At 48.8% G+C, this 21061-nt stretch overlaps 1 protein-coding gene across 7 annotated transcripts in view; it reads right to left on the bottom strand.

Moving 5' to 3' along the window:
- MYO7A (myosin VIIA) overlaps positions 1–21061 on the bottom strand; it is a 136955-nt gene that overhangs the window by 94697 nt on the left and 21197 nt on the right. For all 7 annotated transcript variants that reach the window (XM_083170196.1, XM_083170190.1, XM_083170192.1 and 4 more), the window contains exon 2: positions 18852–18906. In XM_083170196.1, coding sequence (XP_083026322.1) covers positions 18852–18869 — 18 coding nt within the window. In that variant the 5' untranslated portion in view covers positions 18870–18906. The remainder of the gene's footprint in view (positions 1–18851; positions 18907–21061) is intronic.

The following is a 21061-nucleotide window of genomic DNA, read 5'->3' as shown; positions in this document are numbered from 1 at the left end:
AATGATATGTCAGCACATTGGGCTGTGTGTATGGGCAATCCGCAGTCTGCCTGTACAGCATACTTGCCGCCCCCTCCCAGAATGTCCGGGAGGCTCCCGAAAATTGGGTCCACCTCCTGGGAAGGTAGAAAAGTCCTTCGCAATCCCCTCAGCCTCCCGCAGGGGTCCGCGGAACCTGATGATGCAAATTGCATCATTGTGGTCACGCCCCCCACTGTGCAATGCCTGTAATATCAGCCCCCAAACAAGGCTCAATAGGTTAGCCCAGTGGTTCTCAACCTCGGTCCTGAAGGACCCCCAACAGTGCACGGTTTCCAGGTGCACTCATTACTCACTGACACATTTTAAAAGATCCACAGGTGGAGCTAATTAATTCACCTGTGATTCTGTGTGGTGACCTGGAAAACGTGCACTGTTGGGGGTCCTTCAGGACCGAGGTTACAGAGATAACAGTGTATGTGGCCCCAAGATTTCTGTTGCCGACCCTGCTAACACTGATTCCTGAAACTGTACCAGGCTGTGCAGCAACAATACCAGGCAGACAGGACTTCTTCAAACTGAAGGTGCCCATACACGTTACAATTATTGTATACAATATTGTATCATTGCCTACTTTAAACTTCAACTCTCCAGGAGAAGCAACACGTCAGGGGGGGCGGGGGCAAGGCTGACATCACCTGGCCCGCCCCCCAATGCCAGAAAACTCTGTGATTCGAGGGACGGGGCTTAAATGCTGCGATCGCGCCATTTAAGCCCCGCCCCTCACCGCGGACCCGCGATTTGCGGTAATCATACCAGTGGGCAAAGGGGGAGCGTGGGCTATGAACAGAAAGCCTACCTTCCCGGGGGGCGGACCAAAATTTCGGGAGGCTCCCGGCTATTCCGGGAGGGTACGCAAGCCTGTATTGCCACATATGAGATGAGATCTAGTACAGAAGGTATGTGCTGCACATACTTTTTGTACTAGATCTCATCTCATCGCAAAATCAAGATGCGATGAGATGCGATATTGTATACAATAATTGTAACGTGTATGGGCACCTTAAGGCCCTTATTCTGGTTCACTCGCAAAGGCAAATTCCTTCTCAAATGGACAAAACCATGTGCACGGGATGCAGTTTTAATCCCGACGCTGGAATCCCGACCGCCGAAATCCCGACACTTTCTCCCTCCGTGGGTGTCCACGACACCCCTGGAGGGGAAATAAATTAGTGCGCCGAGCGTAGCGAGGCACCGGGCCTGCTGCGTGGCGAGCGCAGCGAGCCCGCAAGGGGGGGCGATCCACGTCCCCCCCTTGCCGGGATTTTGGCGGTCGGGACACATTGTTCTGGAACACTGTGTAATATGTGTATGAAACATAATTGATAATAATAATAATAATAAAGATACACATACTGGAATAATTGTCTCTGTGGCTGGTCCTATGGGGCAACAGAATTAGGAGAGGTTCGCAGATAGAGTACATGGGTGTAATGATGTGGGACACGTATGTTGGGTGTTTTATTGGTGGGGAAGGGGTGTAATGATGTGGGACACGTATGTTGGGTGTTGTATTGGTGGGAAATGGGTGTAATGATGTGGGACACGTATGTTGGGTGTAGTATTGGTGGGGAAGGGGTGTATTGATATATGACACGTATGTTGGGTGTAGTATTGGTGGGAAATGGGTGTAATGATGTGGGACACATGTTGGGTGTAGTATTGGTGGGGAATGGGGTGTAATGACGTGGGGCACATATGTTGGGTATAGTATTGGTGGGAAATGGGTGTAATGATGTGGGACACGTATGTTGGGTGTAGTATTGGTGGGAAATGGGTGTAATGATGTGGGGCAGGTATGTTGGGTGTAGTATTGGGGGGAAATGGGTGTAATGATGTGGGATACGTATGTTGGGTGTAGTATTGGTAGGGAAGGGGTGTAATGATATAGGACACGTTGTTGGGTGTAGTATTGGTTGGAAATGGGTGTAATGATGTGGGTCACGTATGTTGGGTGTAGTATTGGTGGGGAAGGGGTGTTATGATGTGGGACACGTATGTTGGGTGTAGTATTGGTGGAAAAGGGGTGTAATGATGTGGGGCAAGTATGTTGGGTGTAGTATTGGGGGGAAATGGGTGTAATGATGTGGGGCACGTATGTTGGGTGTAGTATTGGTGGGGAAGGGGTGTTATGATGTGGGACACGTATGTTGGGTGTAGTATTGGTGGGGAATGGGTGTAATGATGTGGGACACATATGTTGGGTGTAGTATTGGTGGGGAAGGGGTGTTATGATGTGGGGCAGGTATGTTGGGTGTAGTATTGGGGGGAAATGGGTGTAATGATGTGGGATACGTATGTTGGGTGTTGTATTGGCGGGAAATGGGTGTAATGACGTGGGACACGTATGTTGGGTGCAGTATTGGTGGGAAATGGGTGTAATGATGTGGGACACGTATGTTGGGTGTAGTTTTGGTGGGAAAGGGGTGTAATGATGTCGGACACGTATGTTGGCTGTAGTATTGGGGGGAAATGGGTGTAATGATGTGGGTCACGTATGTTGGGTGTAGTATTGGGTGGAAATGGGTTTAATGATGTGGGACACGTATGTTGGGTGTAGTATTGGTGGGAAATGGGTGTAATGATGTGGGGCAGGTATGTTGGGTATAGTATTGGGGGGAAATGGGTGCAATGTTGTGGGATACGTATGTTGGGTGTAGTATTGATGGGAAATGGGTGTAATGATGTGGGGCAGGTATGTTGGGTGCAGTATTGGTGGGAAAGGGGTATAATGAACTGAGGCACGTATGTTGGGTGCAGTATTGATGGGAAATGGGTGTAATGATGTGGGACACGTATGTTGGGTGTAGTATTTGGGGGAAATGGGTGTAATGATGTCAGACACGTATGTTGGGTGTAGTATTTGGGGGAAATGGGTGTAATGATGTGGGACACGTATGTTGGGTGTAGTATTGATGGGAAATGGGTGTAATGATGTGGGGCAGGTATGTTGGGTGCAGTATTGGTGGGAAAGGGGTGTAATGATGTGGGACACGTATGTTGGGTGCAGTATTGGTGGGAAAGGGGTGTAATGATGTGGGGCACATATGTTGGGTGTAGTATTGGTGGGAAAGGGGTGTAATGACGTGGGGCACGTATGTTGGGTGTAGTATTGGTGGGAAAGGGGTGTAATGACGTGGGGCACATATGTTGGGTATAGTATTGGTGGGAAATGGGTGTAATGATGTGGGACACGTATGTTGGGTGTAGTATTGATGGGAAATAGGTGTATTGATGTGGGGCAGGTATGTTGGGTGCAGTATTGGTGGGAAAGGGGTGTAATGATGTGGGGCACGTATTTTGGGTGCAGTATTGGTGGGAAAGGGGTGTAATAATGTGGGGCACATATGTTGGGTGTAGTATTGGTGGGAAAGGGGTGTAATGACGTGGGGCACGTATGTTGGGTGTAGTATTGGTGGGAAAAGGGTGTAATGATGTGGGGCAGGTATCTTGGGTGTAGTATTGGGGGGAAATGGGTGTAATGATGTGGGGCACGTATGTTGGGTGTAGTATTGGTGGGGAAGGGGTTTAATGATGTGGGACACGTATGTTGGGTGTAGTATTGGTGGGGAATGGGTGTAATGATGTGGGACACATATGTTGGGTGTAGTATTGGTGGGGAAGGGGTGTTATGATGTGGGACACGTATGTTGGGTGTAGTATTGGGGGGAAATGGGTGTTATGATGTGGGATACGTATGTTGGGTGTTGTATTGGCAGGAAATGGGTGTAATGACGTGGGACACGTATGTTGGGTGCAGTATTGGTGGGAAATGGGTGTTATGATGTGGGACACGTATGTTGGGTGTAGTATTGGTGGGAAAGGGGTGTAATGATGTGGGGCACGTATGTTGGGTGAGTATTGGTGGGAAAGGGGTGTAATGATGTCGGACATGTATGTTGGCTGTAGTATTGGGGGGAAATGGGTGTAATGATGTGGGTCACGTATGTTGGGTGTAGTATTGGGTGGAAATGGGTGTAATGATGTGGGACACGTATCTTGGGTGTAGTATTGGTGGGAAATGGGTGTAATGATGTGGGGCAGGTATGTTGGGTGTAGTATTGGGGGGAAATGGGTGCAATGTTGTGGGACACGTATGTTGGGTGTAGTATTGATGGGAAATGGGTGTAATGATGTGGGGCAGGTATGTTGGGTGCAGTATTGGTGGGAAAGGGGTATAATGAACTGGGGCACGTATGTTGGGTGCAGTATTGATGGGAAATGGGTGTAATGATGTGGGACACGTATGTTGGGTGTAGTATTTGGGGGAAATGGGTGTAATGATGTCAGACACGTATGTTGGGTGTAGTATTTGGGGGAAATGGCTGTAATGATGTGGGACACGTATGTTGGGTGTAGTATTGATGGGAAATGGGTGTAATGATGTGGGGCAGGTATGTTGGGTGCAGTATTGGTGGGAAAGGGGTGTAATGATGTGGGACACGTATGCTGGGTGCAGTATTGGTGGGAAAGGGGTGTAATGATGTGGGGCACATATGTTGGGTGTAGTATTGGTGGGAAAGGGGTGTAATGACGTGGGGCACGTATGTTGGGTGTAGTATTGGTGGGAAAGGGGTGTAATGACGTGGGGCACGTATGTTGGGTATAGTATTGGTGGGAAATTGGTGTAATGATGTGGGACATGTATGTTGGGTGCAGTATTGGTGGGAAAGGGGTGTAATGATGTGGGACACGTTTTTTGGGTGCAGTATTGGTGGGAAAGGGGTGTAATGATGTGGGGCACATATGTTGGGTGTAGTATTGGTGGGAAAGGGGTGTAATGATGTGGGGCACATATGTTGGGTGTAGTATTGGTGGGAAAGGGGTGTAATGATGTGGGGCACGTATGTTGGGTAAGGGGTGTAATGACATGGGGTACATATGTTGGGTATAGTATTGGTCGGAAATGGGTGTAATGATGTGGGACACGTATGTTGGGTGTAGTATTGATGGGAAATGGGTGTATTGATGTGGGGCAGGTATGTTGGGTGCAGTATTGGTGGGAAAGGGGTGTAATGATGTGGGACACGTATGTTGGGTGCAGTATTGGTGGGAAAGGGGTGTAATGATGTGGGGCACATATGTTGGGTGTAGTATTGGTGGGAAAGGGGTGTAATGACATGGGGCACGTGTTTTGGGTGTAGTATTGGTGTGAAAAGGGGTGAAATGATGTGGGGCACGTATGTTGGGTGTAGTATTGGTGGGAAAGGGGTGTAGTGATGTCGGACACGTATGTTGCGCGTAGTATTGGTAGAAAATAGGTGTAATGACGTGGGGCACGTATGTTGGGTGCAGTATTGGTAGAAAATTGGTGTAATGATGTGGGACACGTATGTTGGGTGTAGTATTGGTGGGAAAGGGGTGTAATGACGTGGGGCAGGTATGTTGGGTGTAGTATTGGTGTGAAAAGGGGTGAAATGATGTGGGGCACGTATGTTGGGCGTTTTAATTAATGGGAAAAGTTTTTCTAAACTTTCTACTCTTTGCAACATTTTACAGACTTGTTTTAACCCCGATTACTTTACCATAAGAGATCATTTTTATATTTTAACCAAATTACTGTAAAGATTTGCACACCTGCTGGAAATCATTATCCATCATTAATAAAAATGGGGTACTTGTTTCCTAGCACGGCCACAATCTTAAGTAATCGTGTCCCTTAATTAAGGGACACGATTACCCCCGATGGACCCGATTTCTTTTGAAATCAGGTCCATTTTGCCGGCTAGGAGACAATATCGGGGGCATCGCGTCGGTCGGGACCATTAACATTGGTCCCGACGCGACCGACGCGATGCCCCCGATATTTCCATAGGCTTCAATGTTAAAAAATATTTTAACATTGAAATCTTGTCGGGAAAGTTAAAATATCGGGGGCATCGCGTCGGTCGGGACCATTAACATTGGTCCCGACGCGATGCACCCGATTTTTGCATAGGCTTCAATGTTAAAAAAAATTTTAACATTGAAATGCTGTAAAAATGTGAAAAAATGTGAAATGGGCCAATATGACCCATTTCACATTATAGATGTCCCCGTCGTCACCCCACGATAGACGCCAACCCGAAGCGTGGCGAGCGCAGCGAGCCCGCGAGGGGCGGCGGTACGCGTCCTCCGACCTTTTCATGCCCTACTATCCACGTCGGCGTGGAGTGAGAATAGAATAGTGTGGCGAGCGCAGCGAGCCACCGAGCCCGAAGCGTGGCGAGCGCAGCGAGCCCCGCGAGGGGACGCGGATACCTTCACAGGTATCCGCGTCCCCTTGCGGGCTTCACAGGTGTCCGTGGCGACGCGGACACCTGTGAAGCCCGTGAAGGGACGCGTTTACCTGTGAAGGTAGCCGCGTCCCCTCGCGGGGCTCGCTGCACTCGCCACGCTTCGGGCTCGGTGGCTCGCTGCGCTCGCCACACTATTCTATTCTCACTCCACGCCGACGTGGATAGTAGGGCATGAAAAGGTCGGAGGACGCGTACCGCCGCCCCTCGCGGGCTCGCTGCGCTCGCCACGCTTCGGGTTGGCGTCTATCGTGGCCTGGGGTTAACGCGCTTAAATTTGGGGGGGTTGGGAATTTTTTTCATTCAATCCAATGTAAAATTGGGTCCCAGGAACCCAATTTACATTGGATTCAATGAAAAAAATCGGGTCAAAAATCGGTCGGTCGCGTCGATCGCATCGCATGCGACCAAATCGCATGCGATGCGATCGACCCGATTTTTCCGACACGACCACCCCGATCTGAATCGGTGTGGCCGTGCTAGGAAACAAGTACCAAAAATGGTAATAGTCTTCCAGTACTTTACTAATGGCCACCTATATTGTTCCGCTATTCCATATCACTATACAGAGCTGCTTCTACTTAGTATTGGAGGTGATATGTATCAAGTCTTGGAGTCCGGTAAACTGGAAAAATTACCCAAAGTAACCAACCAGCTCCTAACTGTCATTTCAAGGACTGTGAGGTTGATGTATCAATGTTGAGACTGTCAGATAAGGGGCCAGATGCACTAAGCTTGAAAAGTGATAAAATGGAGACCGATCAACCACCAGCCAATCAGCTCCTACCTGCCATGTTACAGGCTGTGTTTGAAAAATGTCAGGTAGGAGCTGATTGGTTGGTGGTTTATCCCTCTCCATTTTATCACTTTTGAAGGCTTAGTATATCTCACCCAAAGAGAGAGATAAAGCACCAACCAGCTCTTAACTGTCATTTTAACCCCAGTCTGTATTATGACAGTTAGGAGCTGATTGGCTCGTACTTTATCTCTCTGCAACCTTTGATACATCTCCCCAAGTACTCCAAGCTCCGAGCATAACCAATCCATCTCTTTTCACTTACATTTATTCTAGTGCAGGCCTGGCCAAACTATGGCCCTCCAGCTGTTGTGAAACTACAAGTCCCATCATGCCTTGCAACAGTTTTAGGGGATGCTAAAACTATAGCAAGGCATGCTGGGATGTGTAGTTTCACAACAGCCGGAGGGCCACAGTTTGGACATGCTTGTTCTAGTGAATTTAATATTGCTGGACAAAATAATAAATGTTTCCCACAATATATTACATAAGTCTTCATTCAGCGATATTATTCTGGGTGCCAGACGCGGTCCCGGCAGTCGCGGTCCCGACAGTCATTTACCCAACGTCGTGATCCCGACTGTCAAAACGCCAACAGACAGGTTCCCGACGGCCTCCCGCTATTTTCCCTCGTGGGGGTCCACGACCCCCATAGAGGGAGAATAAAATAGGTGGTGAGCGTAGCGAGCCACGGTGCCCGCAGCGTGGCGAGCGCAGCGAGCCCGCAAAGGGCTCTGTTGCGCTCGCCATGCTGTCTGAGTCCAGGCAGTCGGGATCCCGACTTCGGGCTAATGACTGTCGGGATCCCGACTGTTGGAACCCTATACCACACACAGTGCTATTTTTCAGCAGGCTCCAGCAGGAACTGAGGCCCTTATTCTAGTTAACTCTTTCTGACAAAATCCTTCTTAGATGGACAAAACCATGTGCACTGCAGGTGAGGCAGATGTTACTTGTGCAGAGAGAATTAGATTTGGGTGGGGTTTTACTTCAAAGTGAGATCTATATTGCAGTGTAAAAATAAAGCAGCCAGTATTTACCCTGCACAGAAACAAAATGACTCACCCAAATTTAATTCTCTCTGCACATTTTAAATCTACCCCCCTGAAGTGCACATGGTTTTGTCCATCTAAGAAGGATTTTGTCAGAAAGATTGAACTAGAATAAGGGCCTCAGTTCCTGCTGGAGCCTGCTAAAAAATAGCACTGACCACACCCATTATTCCGCAGTCCAATCATTGCCTTGGGCCCAGATAGACACTTATCATTGCCCCATTGCCCCCCCATTGTTATGGTAATGGCAGAGTCACACAGAACAGGTCTCACCGGTAGTAGCGTGCTGGGTTTCAACGCCTGATTGACGTTACGTAGCAGAGCCCATTTGCCCTGGTCCTTTTCCAAGACATCCTCCACTCCCCTACGCTGGTACATCCCGGCGGACGCAGTCAATGTTTAAATACACAATACGGATATCCCAAGGCAAAACGGACCATGCCCCCTCATTCAGTACAGTCCAATAACAGTCGGCCAAAGAGTTTCCATTCTATGAAACGTCGCCGTAAACTCAAAAAAACCAGAGGAAATAGGATCCGTTCCATGGGGAAAAATGTGCATCATTGCGAGCGAGGGCATCAAGTCCTGTAGGACAGCATCATAGCGGCCATTGGTATATAAGTATTGCTGTCGTGAAGAGTAAAGGAGATTCTGACTTTACTGACTGAGCCCCAGGCACCTGTCTTGGCTGTGTCCCGCTGAACTCTGAGCCTCCTCTGGGGGAATGTGAATCCCTCTGGGTACTTATTAATCGGCAGATGGACCCAGCCGTATGTAAATGGCTTTTGATTAACTTAATGCCTTAACAACCAGAAAGGCAGAGCACTCAGGGAACCCAAAACCAAGAACCACCTCAGCATATAAACAGATAACCTACTTCCATAGCAACCGGACTTTAAATAATTTATTGATCTGTCACCTTTCTTAAGCAGTCTGTGTTCCTTAGAGTATTAACGTTCTTGGAGGTTTATGGGAATCGACTTCTTCAGAGGAGAAACCGCCAGAAAAGCGAACCCCAGTTACGGCGACGTTGGCGCATGTAAAACAGTGATTGGGCATGAAAAGGAAAGGGTGGGATTGTATTATTGTGGGTTTATGATGTCTGGGAATTACCTGGAGTTCTGATTCGCAACAGCGGAGAATAGACTGGGGTTACAGAGGCGCATGTGGGTTTGGTGTGAAGATGTAGTTAAGAGTTTGGGACTAGGTTGGTGACCCTCTGGGCTTGACGCACGTCATGCGTTCTGGAGCTGAGCAATAATGTATTTGATATTGTTACACAGATCCTACGCACAAAGGTGCCGTTATCACTTGCACTTATCCCAAATGTCTTGGAAAAGCGGTGGTCGATTCTGGGCGGTGAATAATTAGACACACAGGGATGGTCCGCATTATGGTGTGTTATGGGAATATTGCAGGTGTGTCGCTGAAGTGTGTGTATACCAGGGGATCCCAATTTTTTTGAAATCATGGCACCCTAGAGTATCAGGATTTATCCATTGCCCCCCAAAAATATATCAAATTTAGCAGATTGTGTTTATATGTGCTTCTAAGGTTCAGTTATGTGTTAAAAGGTAGGATTTGCTTCTGATTGTACATATTGTATGATTGGCAGCCACCAGCATACCTCCCAACTGTCACGATTTTAGAGGGACAGTCCCGATTTTCGGGTCCTGTCCCGCTGTCCCACCCGCGGCAGGCATTGTCCCGCTGCGGGGGGTGGCAGTTGGGAGACCCCCAATCTAGTAGAATAGGCGCTGTGCGCATGCGCACAGCGTCTATCCCCGCCCCCTTTTCGGACGCTCGCGCGGCGATACGGACAGAAGTTGGGAGGTATGGCCACCAGTACTGGTTTTGTCCATAAATAATTGATCATAAATAATTTGAATTGGTTCTGGACCACCAACCCGTGGCACCCCTGCAAGTGTCCCGATGCACCCCAGGGACCCACGGCACACAGTTTGGGAAACACTGGTGTGTACATAGGCCCTCACTCCAGAGAACGGAAAATCTGCATCTGCAACAAAGCTGGTCAAAGTCTCTAAGGTGAGACCAATGGTATAAAGGCGCAGCAGGGGGTATTACAGTGACTGTGGATTCTGAGAGTGCGTCTCAGTCCTTGCAGAGTCATATGCACGGATGTACACCAGGGGGCAGCATTAGCATAGATAGATATGGAATATGCAAACAGATATATATATATATATATATATATATATATATATATGAGATAGATAAACACAAAGATAGACAGACAGTCATATAGATTGACATATAGATAGTAATTAGTTATGAGAGATAGATAGATAGATTCTTTATTCTATGTTCTGTGTATCTATAAAATGAGTTCGTTTTTTCTGTTTAGTATAACATATAACCATTACTGTACCTCCTGCCCGACCCACCAGTAAAAGCTCATTTGGGTACTGACAGGAAGAACGGAGGAGCTGGGAAATGTATATCATCACTGTATAGGCGAGGGACAGCTGTGCGGCTTGTACCTGCTGTGTCTGTTCTCAAGGGACTGGTACCAGGAATTCTCTGAATAAGTCATTAATACATGCCGGCTGACCTCGTGTGCTGAGACTAAAACATATTCACACAACAGAGCTTCGGAAATAGGGCCTGATTCAGCTTTGTTTTCAAAATGCAAGCAAATGGGCAAAACCATGTTACACTGCAGGTGGGGCAGATGTAATAAGTGCAAACAGAAGATACTAATCTCTCCCTGTCAGTGATCCAAGGAGTTTGAAAAATTAGTTGAATTGACTGTAACTCCAGACTCCTTGCATTATTTTGTGCCTCCACAATACTGCCATGTACAGTACGTGTGGTCTGCTGACCACACATGTGTGTGACCATTCTGTGGTATTTTGCTGGGGTCCTGTAATCATATTTATTGTCTGACGGGGTCCCAGATCAAAATAGTTTAAGACCCGCTGTCATAAGCCATTATAATTATGGAAAGTTAAAAAGGGTTCCCAATTTCTTTTGTCAGAGAAGTTTAATTATGCTCGTAATGATGCTCTAGCGCCACCTAGAGTCTTAAACAGCCAATGTATGACATCATCAGTATAGACTCTAATTAAGTCACCTGTGCTCAAGTATGGCTATCACTAAAATGTAGACCAGGCATGTCCAAACTGTGGCCCTCCATCTGTTGTGAAACTACACATCCCAGCATGCCTTGCCACAGTTTTAGCATTCCCTAATAGCAAAACTTTGGCAAGGCATGATGGGACTGTTTGGACATGCCTGATCTAGACTGATGGACTGGGCTCAAGAAATGGTCTCGCACCCAGGAAAGGGTTGTGACCACGCATCATAAGGGGGTGCCACGAATCACAAGGATGTTGCGTTGCGGCACTCCCCCCATCTCAACCCACGTACTGAGCACAGCACCTAGAGGCTCCACTGCCTGGCCGGGCATTCAGGCGGCATGACTGGCCTATCAGCTCTTCTGGCATTTGCAATCAGTGCCAGTTGGTCAACCAACCCCACTAATATGAGTGAAGGTGCCCATTCATTCTGGAGATAAAGACTGAGCGATTCAGCATTTGAGACGGGAATCCTAAGGTGTGTATTTATAAACATTTGCAGTCAGACCCCAAAAATAAGTTTTGCGCAGCAATGAGGATTCTATTTCGGTGGAATGATAATTCTTAGGTACCAGGATGAGCCAATTCCGGCACAATGCAGAAAAATTGTGACTGTATGTCACAAATGTAGAGATGGAATGCTTGTCGTGTAGAGATGGCAATGCAGTTGCCACTGCAGATGTAGCCCGATGACATTCCAAAGGCACATGGTTGTTTGGTTCTCACATTAGGGAGCAAGGCTGCGGATGTGGTGACATCATTTTTATCAGCATTTGATTTTACTATATAGATTCACAATGCAATGGCCTAACTCAGGGGTTTATTCTAGTTCATTCTTTTGACAAAATCCTTCTTAGATGGACAAAACCATGTGCACTTCAGGGGGGCAGATGTAACATGTGCAGAGAGAATTAGATTTGGGTGAGTTTTTTTGTTTCTGTGCAGGGTAAATACTGACTGCATGATTTTACACTGCAATATAGATCTCACTTTGAAGAAAAACCCCACCCAAATCTAATTCTCTCTGCACAAGTTACATCTGCCCCACCCGCAGTGCACATGGTTTTGTCCATCTAAGAAGGATTTTGTCAGAAAGAATGAACTAGAATAACCCCCTCAGTGACAAGAGAAAAAATAAAAAAAAAACACAATAAAATCTACAATATCCCCTTCCTCCTCAGCTATAGGGCCCTCAAATTGGGACATCTGCGGAATATATGATAAAAGGGGCCACCATATCCCCCTGGGGGTGCTCGTAACCTGCACAGAAGGATAACATTAAATGATATCTGGAATAAACAGTCAATAAAATAAATATACAATTTACGATCCCTTTAGGATGCGATAGTGTCAGAAGCCTCAGTATAATATCTCACATTTTATTCTCTGCCCCGGACGGCTGTAATGCTGGGACTGAGGTAATGTGATCAAGTGTCTGCTGGGAGCCTGGATGTCGGGTCACAAATGTCAGCGCTTGTACAAAGCCGTTCCCTGACAATCTATTGTCTTTAATTGTGTCAATAAATTGTCAGTGTATTTTCAACGTCTTGCGTTTGTGCTGTCCATAAAAGTGTCATCTGGTCCCAAAATACCGCACCGAGCGGACAGTTCCTGCTGGTAACGGCCGGCGCCTAGCAATCTATATGCTAATTTGATCTTTTCCCAGGTTTGTGAGGCAACGGGAACACTATCAGACATTTTATTTTGGGGGTTTAGTTTCACATTAAGGTTTTTTAGTGTGAAAAATTGACAGACCATCATACATTAAATTAAAATAACCAGCATATTTTACAGCCCCACGGCCGGAGCCAGATCAACAATGGGGCGGATTGAGCTGCAGTTTCAGGCCTACACATACATACCCTCCAACATTTTATAGATGGAAATCGGCACAGGGGGCGTGGGCACGAATATAGGGGAGTGTCCACATGTAGAGGGGGTGGGGCAACACCTCATGTATCCGAGACCACGCCCCTACCTGAGGACGGACATTAATGTACAGCACCCCCTTGAGCTGCTCAGTCATCTGAGTGAGTCCCGCGGCTGCGGTGTCATTCAGATCACCGGGTGCACAGGAAGCATGCTGGTCGGGTGCGCAGCCAGGGTGCAGGATGGGTGCCTAGTCAGCGCGCTGACATCATGTGACGCATGAACGCTGGCTGCCGGGATGCCGCGCAAGTCACCACTGGGAACGGGAGCAGCCGCACTGGGACACAATTATCCCCACTGGGCCTGATCATATCCATCCATGATCCATCGCAGCCCGGAGCCATTGCTTGCGGAGTCGGGGGAGCGACCACCGCCGAAGAAAAACGGTACATCGGTACATTTGGATTTTTGCCGGTTAAAAAACTGTACTGTACCGGCTAAAATGTTACAGTTGGAGGGTATGCACGTAAAATTGTCCCAGCATCACCAGCAGGTGCCGGACGGCTCCCCGACAGTCATTACTCCGACGTCGGAATCCCGACTGCTCCCTCGTGGGGGTCCACGACCCCCATAGAGGGAAAATAAAATAGGTGGCAAGCGCAGCTCGCCACCATGCCCGCAGAGTGGCGAGCGCAGCGAGCCCGCAAGGGGCTTCATTGTGCTCCCCTGCTGTGCAGTCGGGATTCCGACGTCTGACTAATGACTGTCCGAATCCCGACTGTATACAGGGCCGGTGCCACCACTAGGCAAATCTAGGCATTTGCCTAGGGCGCCAGCCACTGGAGGGCGGCACTTCGCCCCTCGCATGGAGGCTGCAGGGGTGTCCGTGCCGGGTACCTGCGGCGCTGTGTGATCTGGCGGCGGGGTCCCTGCAGTGATGCGCGCTATCCGGCAGCCAGGCGGCGCGGGAAGCGCTGCTGGGTTTGAAAACATTCCGCATGCCGATTGGCTGAGATTCAGCCAATCAGCGTGCTGCGAGTTTTCAAACCCATCAGCGCTTCCCGCGCCGCCGCCTGGCTGCCGGATAGCGCGCATCACTGCAGGGACCCCGCTGCCAGATCACACAGCGCCGCAGGTACCCCCCCGTAGGCACCAGGGCGCCCCACCCCCCCTCGCCTGGGGCGCTCCGGTGCCTTGCACCGGCCCTGACTGTATACCACACCCTCACCAGCTGCCCATATGTTTGGCCATAAATCATAGGTATTAAAATTGTATTTCTATTTTTTACACAAAACTAGTACATTTATATATTTAGTAAGATGTTGAGGCATATAGGCCCTTATTCTGGTTGACTCGCTCGGGTGCGAATTCACATGGGGGCCGGATGTTTTGCGTATGCACAGCTGTATTTCTGCACATGTGTATAGACCAGGTGCGTATGAACTCGATGAAAAATCGCTTGGCTGGGTGCGCGCCTCCTACTTTTTTGAGCGGGGTGGGGGGGGGGGGGGGGCTGGAGAGGGGCGTAGGGTGCCAGGCAGGGCCATTAGCATATGTTAATGCCCAGCGTTTCATGGGTGTTCCCATGAAACCGCTGGGCGTACACATCCTAATGCGTTCATGACGCATGTGCGGGGGGCGGGCATCTGACATAACCGGATGTCAGCTGTCCGACCGATTCCCTGGAATTCTACACGCATATGTACAAGTGGTCTGCACCGCCCTTACATATGCGTGCGCCTTCACCATCATTTGATGGGGGAGGTTCCCACTGGCATGCGAATACATGTTCATGTAAAACATCCATTTGCATGCCAGGCGAATAAACCCAGCGTGCGAAGGGAGGAGGGCGTACCATTTGCCAGGCGGGGTCTGGATGACTCGCAAGGGGTCAATTTCGCACCCGAGCGAGTGAACCAGAATAAGGGCCATAGTGTATGGGTACTACTTGGCTACATGGCATTGTCCTCACCTCCTCCGCTTTTCATTGGGCCAGATGTACTAAGCTTGAAAATGGATAAAATGGAGAGTGATAAACCACCAATCAACCAGCTCCTACCTGACATTTTTTCAAACACAACCTGTGACATGGCAGGTAGAGGCTGATTGGCTAGTGATTTAACACTCACCATTTTAACCCTTTTCAAGCTTAGTACATCTGGTTCATTAGGCCCTTGAACATTTTCAGCTCCAGACCCATGAGTCCCTATATCCGGCCCTGCCAATGACCATCATATAGAAACCAGCGGGGGCTGGCTGGCAACTTTTAGCCCAGGGGAGAAATTCAAGCAAGTGGCCCTGTTTTTCCACAACCACGCGACAATGGAAATATGGGCACGAACCGGACATTTATTCAAGCATACGTGTAGATGTCTACATACCATAGGATGTATACAACATAGGGGGGAATTTACACAGTTTTCCCAATATATCTAACGCATGACGGATCCCATATACAGTGTTGTCCAGAATTCCCAGCTATACAGACAATGGGTGGTATTCAATGTGAATACCGGCGACGTGCAGCGAATCCTGTTAAGGATTCGCTGCACATTCGCCACTGCTCGCTGCCCCTGACCGGTGAATATGAGCTCCTGCGGCGAACGCCGCAGGGAGCCTGAGGACGGTGGCAGGCAGAGAGATGGAAGTCTCTCTGCCTGCCCCAGAACGTTTGTGGGGGTGAGGTGGGCTTCCCAGGGTGCCAGGCAGCACAGGCTGCCCCCCGGGGGTGCCAGCAGGGGACCGGGTATATTCACTACACCCAATAATGCATATGTAACGATCGGGTGCAGTGAATATATGAATATCTAATGAGCGGCTCGGCTCCGGCGCCCCCTGCTGGCTGCTGTGTAAAAAAAAATATATATTTTTTTAAATTTAATATATATTCATGTGCTTACAGCACATGAATAAAAATAGCATGCCCCTCCTCAGAATAAAATTCCTGATTTTTTGACACCAAATGTAAAAAACATAACACTTTATTTTAAAAGTTCACATTCCACTTCACCATAAAAAGATAGCGATTGCTACTCGGTGAATCATGGCGAAAAAAACCTTCAAATGTATTCGCCATCTGGTCATTGAATAGGGTGATTCACCGTTTTTGACAAAAATTTGCCTTACAGCACAAAATCACCATAATAACATGGCGAATCAGCCTCATTGAATACCGCCCAATGTCCTGCATATTGGACCCAAAATATGCAGCATATTAAACACTCTAATGTCCTTCATATACCCAGTGCTCTGAATGTATCAAACTCAAAATGCGGTAAAAACCCAGTTATTGGGGGTTTTCCACATTTTCTAATGTATCATTTGCCAGCCGGCGCGATTTCTCTGCAGAGGGTAACACCAGCTTTTTCTGGCTCTACCCTATAGAAGTCTTCTTTCCGTGTCCCCCGCTGACCCACACCATGCCCCCCCTCGCATGCTGTCCGGACAGACTTCTGCTGTGCTGCCCGCCCAACGACCTCCTGGATATATTTCGCATTGTTATTACATCCGGCCCCTTATCTCTCTCCAAGACTTGATACATATCCCCTTTACTGCCGTTACTGTGAAACTTATTGCGGACAAGCATCTCCTGGCTTGTGCAGGTTGCATCCAATCTATTCTTATACTTTCTATTTCAGGATACAGAGATAACAGTGAATTCCTTACCTGTCTCTGGGCTGAGGCGTGAACGCCCAGTATAACCTCCCGGGAGTGGTGCTGTGACTCTGCGGCCGCAGGGACTGGGTCAGGTACCTCAGCAGACATGTCTTACCCAGATACTCTCTCTCCCAAGGTTACAGTGCCAGTGACTTCACTGCTAACTCCAAACTTGTCATTTAGGACTGATGTCCATGAACAATTGGGGTACGCTGACATAGTTTACCAGTGACACAAGCGCAGCCCTGAGACTCATTAGGCACCGGGCAAACCCCACTTTCTTTGTTTACCAAAAAGGAGGTGCCAAAAGCAATTTGTCTGTGAATGGGGAGATAACTTGGCTCAGTCCCCGCAGTGTTTGTCTTTCTTTAGATGCAGTAAGTGGAAAGTTTAAGTCCTGTGTTACTGTGGCCGACTGTGTTAACCCCTTAATGCAACTATTCCTCATCCAAACCAGCTTACTGTGACCGGCCGACCAAGAACCCACAGGTTCCCTAGACAGTATGGGGGGCTCCACTTCGAGTGCCAAGTGGGATACGGTGACTAGGTCTACAAACATTAGGTCGACATGACTGAAGGTCGATGTGTTATGTCAACACAAGCATTAGGTCGACACAAGCAATAGGTCGACATGGGGAAGGTCGAAAGTCAAAAGGTTGAAGGGGTTTTTCACTTTTTTTGGAACCGACATGTGCCGACAGGCGGTATTTCATGCCCTACCATCCACTAGGGCATGGAGGGAGAATCAAATCGTGCCCGAAGCATGGCGAGCAGATGGGGTTCTACGTCTCAGTGTCCATGTCGACTGTGTCGAAATTTGGGACGAAAAAATCATGAAAACCCCATATCAACCTTTTGACTGTCGACATTTCCCATGTCGACCTAATGGTTGTGTCGAGCTAATGACACGTCGGCCTAATCCATGTCGACCTAGTGGTGTTGACCTAATGCTTGTAGACCTAGTTGCTGTCTATCCAATGATCCCATTCCGCCAAGAGAAATACACATAAGAAAATCAATTGGCAGTAATATGGGCCCCACACTTTGCACTATGGCCTAGGCAGGAGCCTACTGGATAATCTGGCCCTGACAGGCAAGAGGGTGACAGGGCCAGCAGTGGGCTCCTTAGTCCTCAGGGGCCCCGGCTGACAGCACCTGCTGCAGCTATTGTAGTTCTACCTCTGCGTCGCATGACTGAGGAGGAGCGCCACGTGACTGAGGAGGAGCGCCACGTGACCGAGGAGGAGCGCCACGTGACCGAGGAGGAGCACCACGTGACCGAGGAGGAGCACCACGTGACCGAGGAGGAGCAATACGTTACGGTGGAGGAGCACCACGTGACTGAGGAGGAGCACCACACGACTGAGGAGGAGCACCACACGACTGAGGAGGAGCACCACGTGACCGAGGAGGAGCGCCGTGTGACCGAGGAGGAGCACCATGTGACAGGAGGAGCACCACGTGACTGAGGAGGAGCATCACGTGACTGAGAAGATGGAACTGGACTGTAGCAAGTTATACCATCTACAGTGCATGTGCATTGTCTTTATTGTAATATTTGTTTTGCTGTTGAGACTTCAGGTCCCAGCTGTCCCTTTAATGCCCAGCATGCTGGTACTTATGGTTCTCCAAGTACTCCTAATTCCACTGATAAAAGACGATGTTAATTCAATTCAATTAATTCAATGCTATAAACTTGCAACCCAAAGCCCAGGAGTGGCACGCAAAGCACTGGGAGTCAGCCCTGGCTCTTGGGTGCCTTGGAGGGGGAGAGCCCCTTTATTGGGGCGTCTCCACTCTCCCAGGCAAACCCAGCCAGGGCTTCCTAGTAACCAGATGCAGGTCTCCGCTCAACAGCGGTTGATTATAATGGGGGCAATTGGAGCTCACATCAGCCGGCATCTGTGGCAATAAATCAGTGTGACACCAGTACGTGGTCCCAATGTTACTGCTGCATGCACTGGCAACAGCCACCAATAAATCCGTGTGACGCCAGAGCGTGGTCACAATGTTACTGCCGCATGCACTGCCAACAGCCGGCAATAAAATAAGATGAGAGACGTACCTGCCGTAAAATGACCATCCTGCCGGGTTATTCAGAGACATCAAGCAGCGATCGTCTGGGGAGGAAGGAGAAGAGAAATAACTGTTACTGGCACACAATGAATGGAGGCCACATGTGCACAATACTGGTGACATGTGGTGTACACAGCGTTACATAATCAGGCACTAATGACATTAGCATAGCCGGCCCTTCACAGCCAGTGCTAAGCTCTTAATGGCTGCAGATTTAAATTCCCATTGATGAATTAGAGGCGCCAGTTGCCCTTTGCGTCTCCCTAGAGAAACATTAACTTTTTTACCAAAGGAGAACAGCAGCGGTACTGCTTCTGTCTCCGGTAGATCTGATAGAGCCGGTGGGCACTAGGACCCGCTGGTTTGTCCGCCAGACAGTGGACAGCCGGAGCTGCAGTCTCAGGCTCCCAATGCTCACACCTCAACCTTCCTCCTCCCCTGTGTGACGGCCAGAAGGCATGATTCAGACCTGTTCACTAGGCAGCGCATGTTTGTATATGCTGAGCGCTGCATACGGAGGTACGAGCTACACCAATTGTTGGTTCATGCCGATTGGCGTCCACATTGACAACAATATCGTGAAAACTCATGTCGACATTTTCATGTGTCAACCTTTTTCCTGTTGACATTTTATTTGTCAACCTTTTCCATGCCGACCTTTTGTCGACACTGTCCACCCTTTGATCCACACCCTGGAAGGCCACTGGTTGCCTGTCTCTGGTTTCCAGTATCTGCGTCACTCAGATAGTCCCATAGGTCGCGGGGAGGCGCTGAGTAAGTGTGGGCACCGGGGGTCTGCGGGGCTATTGATGCGCTGGACTGCTGCCGGGGCCCAGGACCAATCTTACCTCTCTGCTTGCCACTGCCAGGACCCACAGATATACTATTCTCTTGTCTGCGGTTGCGGCTCTCCTCCTGGCAGGCTTCTGTTAATGAAAATGGCCCTCGCAAAATGTCTGCCCCCTTGCAGCAGACACTTTTTGAGGATGCTAGAGGAGGCAGCGGCCTCCTCTAGCATCCAGGGATTTCGTGATTGAAATACACATTTCAATTCCTTTTTGTTGGGCAGCAGAGCGCTTCCTCTGCTAGCCCGCCCTGTCTGCTGCCTCCGCTTGCTCCGCCCGCCTGGTAAACCGCAAAAGGACTGCTTCTAAGCAGTTCCCAGTGTCAGGAGGCCAATTCCGGGATTTTTTTTATCCCGAATCCCGGGATTGAATAAATGACCTCCCTATACCGAAGTGATCATTTAAGGTCTGGTTCCCAGGCCACGTACTGAGCAGCAACACCACAGATATGGGAGCGCTGCTGGCTGTAATCCAATGTGGCAGGTCTACAGACGCCGTGCAGCTGACGAATGCTGATCCTTAAAGCTTCATTATTAGCTAAAGATATACTTTCCTTATGATGCGTCTCCCCCTAGATGATTAAGGAACCAATCAAAGCCATAATCAAGAGATTGTAACTTGTGATTAGTCCTCCCACCTGTTACTGCACTGTCTCCATACATACATACATACATACATACATACTAGGCACTAGGACCCAGGGAAGTCTGCCCCCAATCTGATGTAGTGCTGCACCAGGTGACTGCAGCCATCTTGTAGATCCTTTGTACAGAAGTGCTGTGTAAAACTGTGTGAGAGTGATAAACTACCAGCTATCATTTGTCAAGTTATAAGCTGATTGGTTGGTGCTGTATCTCTCTCCATTTTATCACTCTCCAAGCCTTAGTACATCTCCATACCCTCCAACATGACCCATCCCATTAGGTACAAAATGCTCTGTTCCTGGACTTCCCTGCCAGTGGCAGTTACAGAGGTGGGGCTCCAGCACAGTCCAAACTCAAAGAGGGGGGTCACATCAACTGCCAGTCAGTCCAGGACAGTGATGTTTGGAGTGGCAATAGGTGTGGCTCCCCTTTTTGAATATTGGACTGTGCTGCAGCATCACCTCTGTAACTGCCACTGGTAAAGAAGTCCAGCAACATAACATTTTGTACCTAATGGAATGGGCCATGTTGGAGGGTATGCAACAGTGAGTACGACTGTAAAGGTTGGGTCGTATCATGCATCACATATTGTGTGTGATACATACCGCCACTTATCCCATGCATACTCTCCTTATTAGAACTTTTGTGTTGTGGGGATATTTGGGTTTATGACCCTGGAGTCCTGCGGAGCCCATAGACTTCTATGGACA

Source organism: Crinia signifera, chromosome 2 (genome assembly GCF_055691185.1).
Source record: "Crinia signifera chromosome 2, ASM5569118v1, whole genome shotgun sequence".
NCBI classification, from domain to species: domain Eukaryota; kingdom Metazoa; phylum Chordata; class Amphibia; order Anura; family Myobatrachidae; genus Crinia; species Crinia signifera.
Note: the sequence above shows the minus strand (reverse complement) of the source record. Positions and strands in the feature narration are given on the sequence as shown.